The 15,303-nt window shown below is 48.0% G+C and overlaps 1 protein-coding gene across 5 annotated transcripts in view; it reads left to right on the top strand.

Annotated features, from left to right (window-relative positions):
* The first annotated feature begins 4,981 nt into the window (after positions 1–4,981).
* POMK (protein O-mannose kinase) overlaps positions 4,982–15,303 on the top strand; it is a 49,094-nt gene continuing 38,772 nt past the window's right edge. For 3 of the 5 annotated variants that reach the window (XR_007728101.1, XM_050800425.1, XM_050800422.1), the window contains exons 1-4: positions 4,982–5,056; positions 8,952–9,043; positions 13,898–13,992; positions 14,911–15,213. Coding sequence is in view for 4 of the 5 variants with exons in the window: in XM_050800425.1 (XP_050656382.1) it covers positions 13,984–13,992; positions 14,911–15,213 (312 nt within the window). In the remaining variant the exon portion in view is untranslated. Of the gene's footprint in view, positions 5,057–8,951; positions 9,081–13,897; positions 13,993–14,910; positions 15,214–15,303 lie in introns of all 5 variants that reach the window. The other 2 variants (XM_050800424.1, XM_050800423.1) reach the window with 2 other exon arrangements.

The raw sequence follows: 15,303 nt of genomic DNA, 5'->3' as shown, positions 1-15,303 counted from the left end.
GAGCCACCGCGCCTGGCCAACATTTTAATTTAAGCAAGCACATAAACTAGTTAGGGACAGTCTGTAGGTTGCAATCTTCTTCTGGGGTCCATGTTCCAAAGTGAGTTCTGTGTTCATACCCTCTGTGGGGTTATTTGGATCTGTCTCGTGGCTGCAACCTCCAGTAGTTTGGTACCTGAACAAAAATCTGTTCATGAGCACAGTTGTCTGAGTGTTTGGTGTGCTGGTTAAGTCTATGATACGCAGGTCAGCGGTGAGCCCAAGGGTTCAAAAACAGCTCTCTGAGGTTGCTTGCCAAATGCTCTCACCTTCCACTCTCTTCTCGGTGCTTTTAGGTTCCCTCAGGTTTCAGTGCCCTGGCCTGAAACTTCCCACTTTCAGTTTCGCTTGGTGGAGCTGCCCACTTCCACAGTTGTGCCACAGCGGTGGGAAACAAATAAAAACAACAAAACACCGAGTTTGTGTCTGTCCTCTTGGAGCTGCAGTGCCACTGAATGGAAAGGACTCTCTCTCTCCCTCAGACTTTTGGCTGCTGAAGCTTTTTGCTCTGGCCATGAGCTTGACTGGGGTCTGGAGTGCAAAGAAATGAAGAAATAGAAAGAACAGGGAATTTTCTTCACTCCCTCTGAGTTAGGAGTTTCCTTTTTTGCTCCACGAGCCAGAATCAGAGGGTTTCTCCCGAGTCTCTGTATGTGCCCCCGACACTCAGTTCCAGGCTTTGGGCTACGTTCAGCTTGAAGAAGGGTAACACAACCAGTTTGATGGTGTGTCAAATTCTGCTGTTCTTTTTACTTTTAATTGTTTGAATTTAATTCCTCTAATTTTTCATCAGTGTTAAAATTTCACCTTTCCCCAGCACACCCAAAAAGCCCATAGGCACAAAATGGTGGCCATGTGGCAAAGAACTCAGCAAGGAGAGCTGCCGGTTGGTTTCTATCTTTTTGTTTGTTTGTTTGAGACAGAGGTTTGCTCTTTTGCCCAGGCTAGAGTGAAGTTGTTGGGGAAACCAGCCCCACACCACCCGGCGGGTACCCCGAGTCCAGCGGAGACAAAGTAATTAGAAAGAGACAGAATAAGAGTTTAAAAGGCAGGTCCAGGGGACCGGAGCGTTGGATGTGTCTAAACTACTTAAGATCTTTAACTTATCGGGACTGAAATGGGTGGGAGTGGGTTTCAGGAGGAGCCAAGATGTTTGATTATACTCCACTGCTTCAAAGGAGTGTTATTTCCCCCAGCAACCTGTGGCAGGCCGCTGAACTGTTATGCTCTCAGGGCATAAAGAGATGAAGGCAATAAGGAGACTTTTCTCCTCAGAGGCCACCCATGGCTCCCCATGGGTGTCTCGCACAGGGGAGACCAACTCATCTGGCATTTCAGAAACTCTTTTTTCCAGAGAAGTGGCACGATTTCATCTCACTGCAACCTCCACTCCCCAGGTTCAAGTGATTCACCTGCCTCAGTCTCCCGAGTAGCTGGGATTACAGGCACCTGCCACCACACCTGGCTAATTTTTTTGTATTTTTAGCAGAGACAGAGTTTCACCATGTTGGCCAGGCTGATCTTGAACTCCTGACCTCAGGTGATCCGACCGCCTAGACTTCCCAAAGTGCTGGGATTACAGGCGTGAGTCACCCCGCCCCCAACCCTGGCTGGCTGGTTTCTATCTTGATGCCAACAGCCAACTCTGTCAGCCAGCAGGTTCAATTTTATGAAAAAACTAAAAAACTCGTCATCCTATCTTTATAGCAATTCAGTGGTATCTGCCAAGTAGTGTCTACTTCAGTGTTGAAAACAGGGCAATGCTGGCCACAGCATCTCACACCTGTAGTCCCAGCATTTCAGGAGGCTAAGGCAGGAGGACCACTTGAGTCCAGGAATTTGAGACCAACCTGGACAACATAGTGAGACCCTTTCTCAAACCAAACCAAAACAAACCAAAATGAAACAAAACAAAACCAACTAACCAAACAGGAAATTTGTGTTATGCTTATTTCTTAATGTATCAATCTTACTGAAAGAAATTAGTGTTTAAAATGTGTTATAGATGGCCGGGCGCGGTGGCTCAAGCCTGTAATCCCAGCACTTTGGGAGGCCGAGACGGGCGGATCACGAGGTCAGGAGATCGAGACCATCCTGGCTGACACAGTGAAACCCCGTCTCTACTAAAAAATACAAAAAAACTAGCCGGGCGAGGTGGCGGGCGCCTGTAGTCCCAGCTACTCGGGAGGCTGAGGCAGGAGAATGGCGTGAACCCGGGAGGCGGAGCTTGCAGTGAGCCAAGATCACGCCACTGCACTCCAGCCTGGGCGGCAGAGCGAGACTCTGTCTCAAAAAAAAAAAAAAAAAAAAAAAAAAAAAAAAAGTGTTATAGCTGAACTGACTACACTTTATTTGTTTATTTCCTCAATTCTCTACATCTAATAAAATTTCAATGCCTGATTATTTTTCCCTTCAAAGTTCTCATGTTCACAGTTTCTCATATCTCACCCATTTTCCTTTTTACTTTCTTTCTTTCTTTCTTTTTTTTTTTTTTGGTTCCAAGACGGAGTCTTGCTCTGTTGCCCAGGCTGGAGTGCAATGGCGTGATCTTGGCTCACTGAAACCTCTGCCTCCCCAGTTCAAGCAATTCTCCTGCCTCAGCCTCCTGAGTAGCTGGAATGACAGGTGCCCATCACTGCACCTGGGTAATGTTTGTATCTTTAGTAGAGATGGGATTTCACCATGTTGGTCAGGCTGGTCTCAAACTCCTGACCTCAAGTGATCCACCTGCCTCAGCCTCCCAAAGTGTTGGGATCACAGGCGTGAACCACTACGCCTGGCCTACTTTCTTTTTAAAAGTTATTATTAATTTAATAGGTTTGTTTTATGATCTTTCTAAATGGCTTCCCTCTAAGACATGTCATAATACATGTCTAATACTGCTAGCAGGCTCATGGTTCATGTATGTATATACATATATATGGAGAAATACCTATTACATAAACATTTAAAAATAAATATAAGGAAGAAAGGAGAATTTAAATTGCCCCAAATTCTACTTATTGGAGGTAACCATTGGAATATATATGAATACTTATGATTATAAATACATGTTTTAAAAAATGACATTGCTTACTCTCTTGGCCATATATTATGAATATCCTTTCCTGTCAATATATATAGATCTACAGCATAACTTTTTAAAAATTGTAGTAAAAGATACATAAAATTTACCATTGTAACAATTCAGTGTACAGTTCAGTGGAATTAAGTATATTCACATTGTTGTGCAACCATCACCCCATCCATCTCCAGGACTTTACCATCTTCTCACACTGAAACTGTGCACCCGTTAGACAGCATTTTTCATGGCTATGTGTAATATAATTTCTTTCAGAAAACCCTATTGTTATACATTCAGGTTTTTTTCTCTAGTATAAATATCTTTTACCAGCAATGCTTCAGCAAGATCTCTTGTGTATACATCTTGCAGATGTATTATTTCTTTTTCTTTTTCTTGTTTTTCTTGAGACTGAGTCGTCGCCCAGGCTGGAATGCAGTGGCGCTATCTCGGCTCACTGCAAGCTCCGCCTCCCGGGTTCACACCATTCTCACGCCCGCCACCACGCCCGGCTACTTTTTTGTATTTTTAGTAGAGACGGGGTTTCACCGTATTAGCCAGGATGGTCTCGATCTCCTGACCTCGTGATGTGCCCATCTCGGCCTCCCAAAGTACTGGGATTACAGGCGTGAGCCACGGTCCCCTGCCGCAGACATATTATTTCTGAAGGATAAATTCCTAGAAATGGATTTGCTAGGTCCCGTAGGAGGAATTCCAATTTACACTCACTTGTACGTGTGAGGAAACTTTCAGACTCTATTGTAACGACAAGAGGTGTTACCATTCTTTTGCTATTTGTCCATGTGACAGGCAAACGTTTCTGGTAGTTTTTTTTTTTTTTTTTTTTTTTTTTTTTTTTTTTTTTTGAGACTGAGTCTGGCTCTGTCGCCCAGGCTGGAGTGCAGTGGCCGGATCTCAGCTCACTGCAAGCTCCGCCTCCCGGGTTTACGCCATTCTCCTGCCTCAGCCTCCCGAGTAGCTGGGACTACAGGCGCCGCCACCTCGCCTGGCTAGTTTTTTGTATTTTTTAGTAGAGACGGGGTTTCACCATGTTCACCAGGATGGTCTCGATCTCCTGACCTCGTGATCCACCCGTCTCGGCCTCCCAAAGTGCTGGGATTACAGGCTTGAGCCACCGCGCCCGGCCTCTGGTAGTTATTTTAATACTGTTTGGATCGCTAGTACAGACTCAGTTTTTTTTTTAACCCACACCATGTTAGTTTCTTAATTCTGGACTTTCTCAGTGTGTCAGTGTAGAAGCAGCTAACGCTTCCAATGTACACAACCCAGACTTTTCATGACCCCAGCCTGACTTCGACGCTGCAAGCCTCCCTCTAGGTTCCCCGGGGCGAGTGCCCGAGTGCGTGTTGGGCTCCCGGCGGGGCTCCCGGCCGGCCCCGACGGACTTCCCCGCCTTTGCCCAGTCGTGCCCCTCCGCGGAGGCTTGCCAAGGTCTTGTCTGCTGCACTTGATGTGTGCAGCTCAGCTTTACTGTGTCTGGGCTAAGCCCCACAGTTTCTTTTACAGAGTGATTGTCCAACTTCAGGCATCTGGGTCCGCGAGTGGTGGGTCTGGGCCGGAGTGGGGAATCAGCCTTTCCAGCAAGGTCCCTGCAGATGCCGCGGATCTGAGAAATACGCTTTGGAAGGCCTGGCAGTGCGTCTAGATCTGACAGCTGCTCTGCATGGGCCTGGCTCCAGGATGAAGCAATAGTGGGTCAATGCAAAATCGTTCTCTCAAGTTCGGGAAGCAGAAGCCAGAGAGGGAGACTGGGTAGGTGCGCGCTGGTACCGCCGAAGCGTTAGCTCTGGCTTCAGTGCGCGGCCTGAGGAGGACGCCAGGGGGCAGCAGCGTCACGCCCGCCCGCCCAGGACGCGCTTCTGAACGCGCAAGCGCAGTAGGCCCAGTGCGTGCTGTCCTGGGGTATAGCAGGGGGCGCAGAAGCTTGGGCTGCAGGTAGGTCCTGGGGCGAGGGGCGAGGGGCGAGAGGGCGAAGCGGTGAGGGGGCGTGTAGCTGGGTTTCTCGAGGGGCCTGTACGTGGCCCGGCCCGCAGCGCCGGCAGCCTGTGCGGAGGCTCCCTGGGGGGCTGCGCTTGGCCTGGGCGGCCGGGTCCACCGCGCCCAGCCCCCGCCTCCGCGTCCAGCCCTGCGCGGTAGCGGGAAGTTAAAGGACCCGAGAAGGGCCAGGCGAGGTGGCTCCAGTCTGTAACCCCAGCGCTTTGGGAGGCGGAGGCGGGAGGATCGCGTGAGCTCAGGCGAGAGCAGCCTGAGCAACATGGCGGAACTCTTGTCTCTGTAAAAAAAAATTTAGCCGGGCGCGGTGGCGCCGCCTGTAGTCTCAACTACTCGGGAGGCTGAGGCGGGAGAATCGCTTGAACCCGGCGGGGGCGGAGGTTTCAGTGAGCCGAAATCGCGCTACTGCACTCCAGCCTGGGGGACACAGTGAGAGACTGTTTCTATTATTATTACTTTATTATCATTATTATTATTATTTGAGACGGAGTCTCGCTCTGTCGCCCAGAATGGAGTGCAGTGGCGCGGTCTTGGCTCCTGGGATCACAAGGCGTCCGCCACCACGCCCAACTAATTTTTGTATTTTTAGTATAGACGGAGTATCACCATGTTGGTCAGGCTGGTCTCGAACGCCTGACCTCAGGTGATCCGCCCACCTCGGCCTCCCAAAGTGCTTGGATTACAGGCGTGAGCTACTGGGTCCGGCAGAGGCTGTCTCTGTTTAAAAAAAACAAAAACCAAACCAAACCGAAACAAAAAACGAAAAACAAAAAAACCAGAAAGGACCTAGGACTCTGTCTCAGCTCTTTGCCTTTGGGTGTTTATTCTGCACGAGATCATTGTTGCCAGGAGGTGTTAAGTGTAATCATATTCTTCTCTTTTTTTAGAAAGCAAAATTTCGCTCTTTTGTTGCATAATCTTGTCTTTGTCACCCTTTGCCTTTACTGTAGGACCCTAAGGCTAAATAAGCATTAAGAATATTTAAAATAATCCTTCTAATGTACCTTGTGCTTTATTGGCACAATGGAATTCTACTGTAAATTGCATTGGATGACACTACTCTGTGTCTTCCCTAGTTGTCGAAAATACCTTGTAAGTCGGTAAAAACTAGTTTTGTCCCTTTTCTTTTTTCTTTAAGCCAAGCTTTTCTCTATCAATAAGCCTGCCTATCAGTGTCAGAAATGCTTTGTATATCAATCGTGCCTGAATTTCTCCTGCCCAACCTGCCCCACCATCTTTATTCCTTAATGTGCAGGCTGTTTTCAGGACCAGTAAATTTCAGCGGTTTTTGCTTATTTCTGGACACGAAAGTTCCTTCAGCCACACAGCCTCATGCTATGCTCTGGGCGGCCTACTCCAGAATATGCTCTGAAACAAAAAAGCAAATCGGGGCTGAGGTGGGCTGAAGTCTTCTTTAAGAAACAGGCAGTCCCAGGGTCCCCTAGACCAGTCCCTAGGTGACCACACTGGGTTTGATTTAGTTCAACTCCTGAGCATTGTGGTATTTAGGGGAAAAATGGGCTTGAGTCCAGAAAACTTGGCTCCTCTGTGTATAGTGACCTTAGACATATTACTTCACCTCTGACTCAGTTGTCTTATCTGTGAAATGGAAATAACAACAATTATATCCACTTCACAGAATTGGTGTGAAGTTGACACTGTATAAAAGTCAAATGAATTTTTGAGTTTTTTTTTTTATTTTGTTTTGGTGTTTTTTCTTTTTGCTGAGAGAGGATTCAGAAGTGAATGTGAGGACTTAGGGATACATAAAAGGTTAATGGGGCATATAAAATTTGTATTCAGCAAGAAATGCATTAAAGGTTTTCGTAGTAATGCGGAGGGTCCAACACAGATTAGAAAATATGCATTTGTAGAGTCCCACAGAGTTTTGTAGCTGATGTTGGCAGCCTTTGAGTGGAAATGAAGAAGTGGACAGGGCAAGTTACATGGGGCTGGTGAATGATAAGCAGATCTGGGTTTATGATGAAGCTTCTAGTCTCTTCACTTGCTCAAATACCTTCCAAAACTCTGGCAAGGGGCTCAGCACTTTTACATTCATAACTGTGTATTCTTAAAGAATTACCACTCGTCGTCCCAACTTATATAAGCTTCAGGCCCCATAAAATCTGAATCCACCCCTAGTGGCAAGGAAGGATTGGTGGGAGGTTAGGGGTAAGGAGGGTTGGAGGGTTGAAAGGATTTACCACAGGGTTTGAGCTGGGAAACTTGGATTGAAGAAGGAGGTGGCAGATGAGGGGCCTCAGAGAATGGGAGCTGTGAGGAGAGGAAGAGCGGATGCGGTGGGGTGAACACAGGAGAGGGAAAGCAGCCTTCATGGCTGAGGCCATGAAGAGGGAGAGGCGCAGAGTGACCAGGCAGTCGTGTGTCTTTGCTGAGTACCCACTGTGTGCCAGGCACGGGGGTGCACTGGTGAACAGGACAGACAGGCAGGCCTCTTGGTGCTTAGAATTTAGAGGAGGCCGGGGCCTGGGTATCCCAGAAAGGGAGCCTTTGAGGACTGAGGAAAGCTCAGGCGCCAGAGAGTGGGGTGCAGGGAGGGTTTAGGGAAGCAGATAGGGGCTAGATTTCAGGAGGCCACCTAAGAGTTTGGACTTGATCCTGTGGGCCGAGTCAGGGGCTGTTGAATGTTAAGCCAAGTGGGATCACATCAGTACTTAGGAAGCTCTCCCTGCATGGGCCGGACACGGACACGGTGGCTCATGCCTGTAATCCCAGCACTTTGGGAAGCTGAGGTGGGCGGGTCACGAGGTCAGGAGATTAAGACCATCTGGCCAACATAGTGAAACTCCGTCTCTATTTTTAGTAGCTGGGCGTGGTGAGGTGCCTGTAATCCCAGCTACTCAGGAGGCTGAGGCAGGAGAATCCTTTTAACAAGGGAGTTGGAGGTTGCAGTGAGCCGAGATAATGCCATAGCACTCCAGCCTGGCGATACAGTGAGGCTCCGTCTCAAAAAAAAAAAAAAAAAAAAATAGCTCCCTGCATGTATCAGAGAAACTTTCATGTATGCCTGGGGAGATGTGTACACAGCTTGTCTCACTAATTGTGGAAAAGTCAAACCAGTTGAAAATAGTGAACTGGAGTTTTGTACCTCTGCCTGGATAAATCTCAGAAATGTAATGTTGAGCTTTTAAAAAAGTTAGTTGCAACAGGATAATACCAGCCCATCACTGTTTGTATAAAGCTTGAAAACATATGTATGATTTATGGGCACATACTTGTGAAAATAAAAAGCATGTATGGGAAGCGGAGTTTGGTAGCCCATCCCTGTAGTCAGTCCCAGCTGCTTGGGAGGTGGAGGCAGGAGGATCACTTGAGTCTAGCCTGGGCTACATAGTGAGACTCCATGTCTTAAGTAGATAGGTAAGTAGGTAGGTAAATAGATATGATCGATTAGATAGACAGACAGATAGATAGATACATAGATAGCATGTATAGGAATTATATACACCAGTGGTTTTCAGACTTTAGCATGCATCCAAATCACCTAAAGGATTTATTAAAACACAGATTTTCATTTCTGATTTAGTAGGTTTGGAGTGTGGACCCAAGAATTTGCATTTCTCCCAGGTTCCTGGACGATGATGCCACAGGTCTGGCGACCACAGTTTGAGAATCTCTGATGTCCACCGACTTGAAGATAGAGATCACTTCTTGGGAGGGGGTAGAATTGGATGGGGAGGAGTCCAGAGGGGCTTCGACTCTATTTTTAATATTTAATTTCTTTAAAAAAAGATCTGAAAAAATGATGCAATGTAACTTGACAAAGCTGGATGAATGCTTATGATTTTTTTTAAATTTTTCTCTGTGTGTGAAACAGAAAAACGATACTGTTTGCTGTGTAATCGTGAGAATGGGCTGCAAGAGAGGAAAAACTGGGTGTCTGCTTGGGAATCTCTTGCGGAAACCCAGGTGAGAGGTGCTGCTGGCTCACGGAGGGGAGTGGAGGGTAAGGGCAACAAGGAAGGAGAGATGCTAGCAGCTGTGAGAGAGGTTTTGGTGGGAGCATTGAATGCATGTGGTAATTGGTTGGTTTGGAGGTTAGGGGAGGGAGGAATCAAGTCACACACGCCTGGTCTGTAACTTGAGCGGGTGGTTGGGTCATGAGCCCATCACAGAGGGAACCCTGGGGGAGGGTCATGTAGGGACGGGGGAGTTCTGCAGTGGACATCCCATACCTTGATAGGCCAGTGAGCGAAGCGTAGGAGAGATCTAGTCTGCAGTGCAGACTTAGAAAGCATCAGAGTTCAGATGGCTGCTAGTGTCCCAGGTATGGGTGAGGTTACCTGGGCCTTTGGCAGACCTGGAGGAATGCCTTCACCTAAGGCAGGGCTTGGCCAACCACAGCTTCTGCTTGTTTTTGCATAGCCTGAGAGCTGGGAATGCTTTTATCTTTTTAAATGTTAAGGGGAGACTTCAACGAAAATATAATTCACAAGCCATAACATTTGACATTTTAAAGTGTACAATTCAGTGATATTTAGTATATTCACAAGCTTGTACAACCATCATCACTGTCTAATTCGAGAGCATTTTAGCTAAAAAGAGACCCGATCCCCATCAGCAGCTATTCCACCCCCCCCCCCCCCCAGCCTCTGGGAGCCACAAATCTACGTTCTGTGTCTGAATTTACTGTTTCTGGACATTTCATGTAAATGGAATCATATGGTATGTGGCCTTTTTGTCAGGCTTATTTCACTGAGCATGATGTTTCCAAAGTTCACCCATGTTGCAGCATGAATTAGTGCTTTATTTTTTATGGCTGAATAATACTCCATTTATGAACGTACCACATTTTGTGTATCCATTCATCTGCCAGTGGACACTTGGCTTGTTCCCACTGTTTGGCTGTTGTGGATAATGCTTCCGTGAACATTCATGTATAAGTGTGTGTGTGAGTGTGCATGTTTTCATGGGTACACACCGGGCAGTGGAGTTACTGGGTCATGTGGTGACTGTGCTTAACCTTTTGAGGAGCGGCCAGACTGCTTTCCACAGTGGCTGCATTTTACTTTCTCACCAGTGATTTTTGAGGATTCCAGTTTTTCCCCATCCCCATACACTTGTGTTTTTACTGATTTTTGTATTATAGCCATCCTCATGGGTGTAAAATGCCATCTTGTCACACTTCTGATCTGCGTTTACCTTGATGATTGGTGAAGCTGAGCATCTTTCATGTGCCTGTTGGCCATCAGTGTATCTTCTTTGGAGAAATGTCTATTCAAGTCCTTTGCCCATTTTAAAAATTTTATTTATTTATTTTTTTGAGACAAGGTCTCACTGTCACCCAGGCTGGAGTGCTGTGGCACGATCACAGCTCACTGCAGCCTTGGTCTCCTGGACTCAAATGATCCTCCCACCTCAGCCTCCTGAGTAGTTGGGCCTACAGGCGCATGCCAACATGCCTGGCTAATTTTTAAATTTAGATTTTGTAGACAGCAGGTCTTACTATGTTGCCCTGGCTGGTCTGGAACTCCTAGGATCAAGTGATCCTCCCGCCTCGGCCTCCCCAAAGTGCTGGGATTACAAGTGTGAGCCACCAATGCCTGACCCTTTGCCCATTTTTTAAATTGAGTTGTTTTTTGAATCTTTTGAGTTGTTCATCAGACATCCACATGGAGATGTCAAGGAAGCAAGCCTTGAGTTCTGAGGAGAGGCTGGGAATGGAGTTTTACTTTTGGAAGTCATCAGCAGGCAGTGATGAAAAGTCCTGAGTCTGGGTGAGCTCTCCCAGGGAGTGTGGCAGAGGCCTGAGCTCTGAGCTCTGGGCGACCCCACTAAGTGGACTCAGAGATGAGGAGCTGCCAGTGTAGTTTCCTGGAAACCAATTATAAAAGGCGTTTAAGGAGGGAGTTATCAATCACGGTAATGTTATTGATAGGTCAAGGAAGACTGGGGCTGTGCTTTGACTGTTATGTTTAGTTATGTGGAGGTCACCTGTGCTGACTGTGATATGGTCAGTTTGGGTGAAGTGGCAGTGAGTTGGAGAGAATGAGAGGACAGAGCTGGGGGTGGGGTTTGCCTGAGCTGGGCTCAGGGCCAGTTTCATGGTAACAGACAGTTTGTAGTAATAGGAGAGTGCAGGAACCTGGGGTGGGGCTTGGGAACTGGTGGAAATGCTCTCTGCTTCTGTTTTTCTGGTAAAATAGGATGATCTCGTTAGATGATCAGCTGAGAGTGAAGGTGGGGGAAGAGGTGGTACATGTTTGGAGAAGGAGAGTGTGAGCTTCCAGCTAGCCTAAGGCCACTTGGGACACATCTGTCATGTTTTTTGACTCACTGCGATAACCAAGGCTGCACACTGGCAGGACTTGCATATCTCCATCAGAGGGACAGAGAATCATCTGAGAGGGCGTGGGGCAGGAGTCCTTCGGGGCCTCTCTGACCTGGCCCGGTGCAGAGAGCTCGGGATGGAAGTGGCATGAGTGCTAATAGGGGGTCAGAGGTACAGAGGATGTGGGAATGGGTGGTGGAGTGGGGGGAGACTGGAGCTTTGCCATTGGGGGCCTGGGCTGAGCAGGACTTGGAGCATGTGTGATGAGCCTTATGGCAGGGGAGGCTCATGGCCCAGTGTGTGCTTAGGGAAGTGGGCAGCAGAGCAGGTGAGGGACCCACGGGTATGTCACAGGGTAGGGTGTTGAGGAAGTTCCAAAGCAAGCTAATAGGGGTTATGGCTGGAGAGAGGTCCAGTGTGGGCTTTTGGGGGATAGGGTGGTAGAGGTACCAGGATGTGTGCTAATAGGCTTCTGAAGCCTCGTGTGTGGTGATGAGGGTGTGTGTGATGTTAGCGTTGTGTGTGTGTCTGTGGGGGCCTGCAGGGTAGGAGAGAATGGGGTGCTTATGGAGGGGAGGTGGTTGAAGGATTCTAGTGCTGTGTGTGCACTTGTGGGGGTCGTCTGTGGTGGGTGTGTGCATGTGCATGTCTGGGTAGTTGGAGCCCGGTGCATGCTAATGGAGCAGAGCTGGAGGGACCTCATGGAGGGATCTGATGGAGGGAGGACGGTGGGAGACCTCGGCCTGTGCTGGCGGGGATGAGGATTGTGGATCTCTGTGGGGCAGGGGGTGGTGGTATAGGAAGGGTCTTGGTACCGTCAGAGGCCCAGTGCACTGAGGGTCAAGGAGGTGTGAGGTGTACTTGTGTCCCTGAGCATGAGGATACTCTAGGAAAGGGCAGCCAGATGATTTATGGTGTCCTAGAGGCAGCTACTGTGGGTTTAGAGCCATAGAGGCACTGAAACGTGTGCCATTGCTGGGAGAGTCAGCAGTGTGAGGTCTGGAGTATGCTCAGGAGCGCCAGAACAGTGTGAGTTTGTGTGCTTGCGTCTGTGGGGTACTGGAATGTGTTGAGGTTCCAGGGAATACTGATGCAGGGGGTGAGTAGAGCCGTGGAGGGGATAAAAATAAATTTAAAAGGCCAGGTGCAGTGGTTCATGTCTGTAATCCCAGCAGTTTGGGAGACTGATGCAGGAGGATTGCTTGAGGCCAGGAGTTCAAGGCCAGCCTGGGCAACATCATGAGACCCAGTCTCTACAAAAAAAAAAAAATATAAAAATTAGCTGGATGTGGTGATGCACACCTGTAGTCCCAGCTACTCAGGAGGCAGAGGTGAGAGGATTGCTTGAGTTTGAGGCTGCATTGAGCTATGATTGCACCACTGCATTCCAGCCTGAGTGACATAGTCAGACCCTATCTCTAAAAGAAAAAAAAAAAGGAAGAAAATCGTAGAATTTTGGAGATGAGTGAAGTTTAGGCAAATTTAAATGAAGTGGTATTTTGATGGGCTCAAAGCCATGTAGAACTGAGTGTAAAGGGGCCAAGATCTAGTCTGGACTGCAAAGTGGTCCCCTTTCCTTAGAAACTACCAGATTAACATAGATGTACAGGATTATCTCCAGAAACTCCTTATCTGAAGCTCTGCCCTGTTCGGAAACTGAGGTTGCTTCTCTGTGTCAGGGTGACTTTGATCCTCCAGGAAAGAGTGGGATGTTTTATTCCAATTGATAAGTACTTCAAACTGCAAAATTTCTGGTAGTCTGTGATTGTAGAGAACATAATTTCTAAATAGTAAAAAAGGAGTCTTCATCCAAAGGGGGTTTTTGACACTTTATGGCTGCAGTGTGTTCTTAGTGTGTTCTTAGGAGAAATGCTGTTTTCTGTTAATGGTTTCATTGGTGTCTTGTCCCAGCTCTGGAAATGGGAGTGGATTTTGTTTTCTCAAGGAGGAGGTAGTATCCTGGATTTTTCATGGCTGGCTCCTCTCAGGCCTCTTGTCGCAGTGCGAAGGTCACCTCCTCAGAGAGGTCTCCTGGGATGCTTCCTCCAGGGAGTTCCTACACAGTTACTCTCTATCCTTGAACCCCCATCACAGGATGATGATAGACCTATTTGTTTACTTGTTTATTGTCTGTCTTCCCCACTAGACTTTCCCCTAAGCTCCAGCAGGATAGGAACCTTGCTGGTGTAATTCACTGTGTGTGTGTCTCCAGCACCCACTGCAGGGCTGAGCACATAGAAGCTGCTCAGGACGTGTTACGGGAATGAGCAACCACAAGTCAGTGATGGAGGCGAAGAGAGCAGACTGGTACAGAGAGACTCTGATGGGCTTCCCCATGGTGCTGCTCTGTCCTGGGACTTGAGAACTTGAGGAAACCCGGACTTGAAGCAGGAGGAGGGCCCTGGGAAAGTTGGACCGTTTGGACTATGGCGATTTGTCTGGGTACATAGCTGCAGTTTCTGTTTACATACTTCCTGTTTTGTACTTTGCAGCAGGGTGTTTCCAGACCAGTCCCTGGGCGCCAACTAGAGTATGGACTGACCAGGTACCTGGATGGAGACCTGAGCTGGAGAAGGAGATGCGCTTGGTAGGTAACCCTGCATGTCGCAGCTGTCTCTGACTCAGTTCTGTCTCAGTGTTTCAGCATTCCAGTGCTGTTCAGCTGGCTCCCAATGGCATGGCCACATCCACTGTTAAACTCTCCATATGCTTCCATTCTGCTCCATTCTGCTTCTGTAAATCACCTCTGCCACCCATAGTCCTACTTCAGGCCTCTCTGCACCCAGGCCCCTCCACCATGGCCTTGCACAGCTCCAGCGGTAGAGCCCACATGTTATCAGTGGTTCCTCATCACTGGTGTGACTTCTGAGTGGTCATCTCTCCAATCTCATCACTGTTATTCTAGCTCGTGTACTTGTCAGCTCCTGTCCGTAGTCATAACCAGGGCTTCTTAACTGGTCTCCCCAGCCTCAGTCTCTTTCACCCCAAATCTACCTTTCATAACTGCTGAAGAGTAGCTTTTATTTCTTAAAACTGTTCAGGGGATTCTGAGTACCTCCCAGGGAACAGGACAGCTGCTTAGCTGGGTTCGAGAGAGGCCGTCAGCCTCCCAGCCTCCACCTGCTACCCTAAGCAGCCTCCTTCTGCTGTCCTTTGGTACCCTCTGTCCCCATCCCACCAGTTGACTAATATATTTTGCTTTCATTTTACTGAATATTCATGAGCATCTATTCAATGCATGCTACTGTGAGTCGTACAGAGTTAGACACAAACACCTCCCACCTAACCTAATCTAGAGGAACCCGTATTTTAGTTTGTAATAAAAAGTAATGATTATGGGAACAGCTAACATTGGGCATTTGGGATAAGCCTGGTGTTCGATACCTGCTTTAATCCCCACGGTAACGCTGTAACTTACAGGACCCTTGAGTAGAAGAGGAATCTGGACGCATTCTTGGAAATGAAAGCTGACTGTCATGACTTCTTGTTTCATTGTGTATTTTAGGAAATTGCAGAGGCCGTCAACATGGAAAAGCAGCCCCAGAACAAGAGGAGAGGCCTCTCCCCCCGAGAGGTGCCACCAGCCGTTGGGCTGCTGCTGATCATGGCCCTGATGAATACTCTGCTCTACCTCTGCCTCGACCACTTCTTCATTGCTCCTCGACAATCCATTGTGGACCCCAGACACTGTCCCTATGGTCACTTCAGGATAGGACAGATGAAAAACTGCTCACCTTGGCTGTCCTGTGAGGAGCTGAGAACAGAAGTGAGACAGCTAAAGCGTGTCGGGGAAGGAGCCGTGAAGAGAGTGAGTCCGGGTTCATTTCTGATTGCTGTCATCATGTTATTTTGCTTAACACAGTGTCCTCCAGCTCCATCCATGCTGGCACGAATTGCG

The sequence above is a fragment of the Macaca thibetana genome, chromosome 8, assembly GCF_024542745.1.
Source record: "Macaca thibetana thibetana isolate TM-01 chromosome 8, ASM2454274v1, whole genome shotgun sequence".
Lineage (NCBI taxonomy): Eukaryota > Metazoa > Chordata > Mammalia > Primates > Cercopithecidae > Macaca > Macaca thibetana.
The sequence above is the reverse complement of the archived record's forward strand: the minus strand, read 5'-3'. Positions and strand labels throughout refer to the sequence as shown.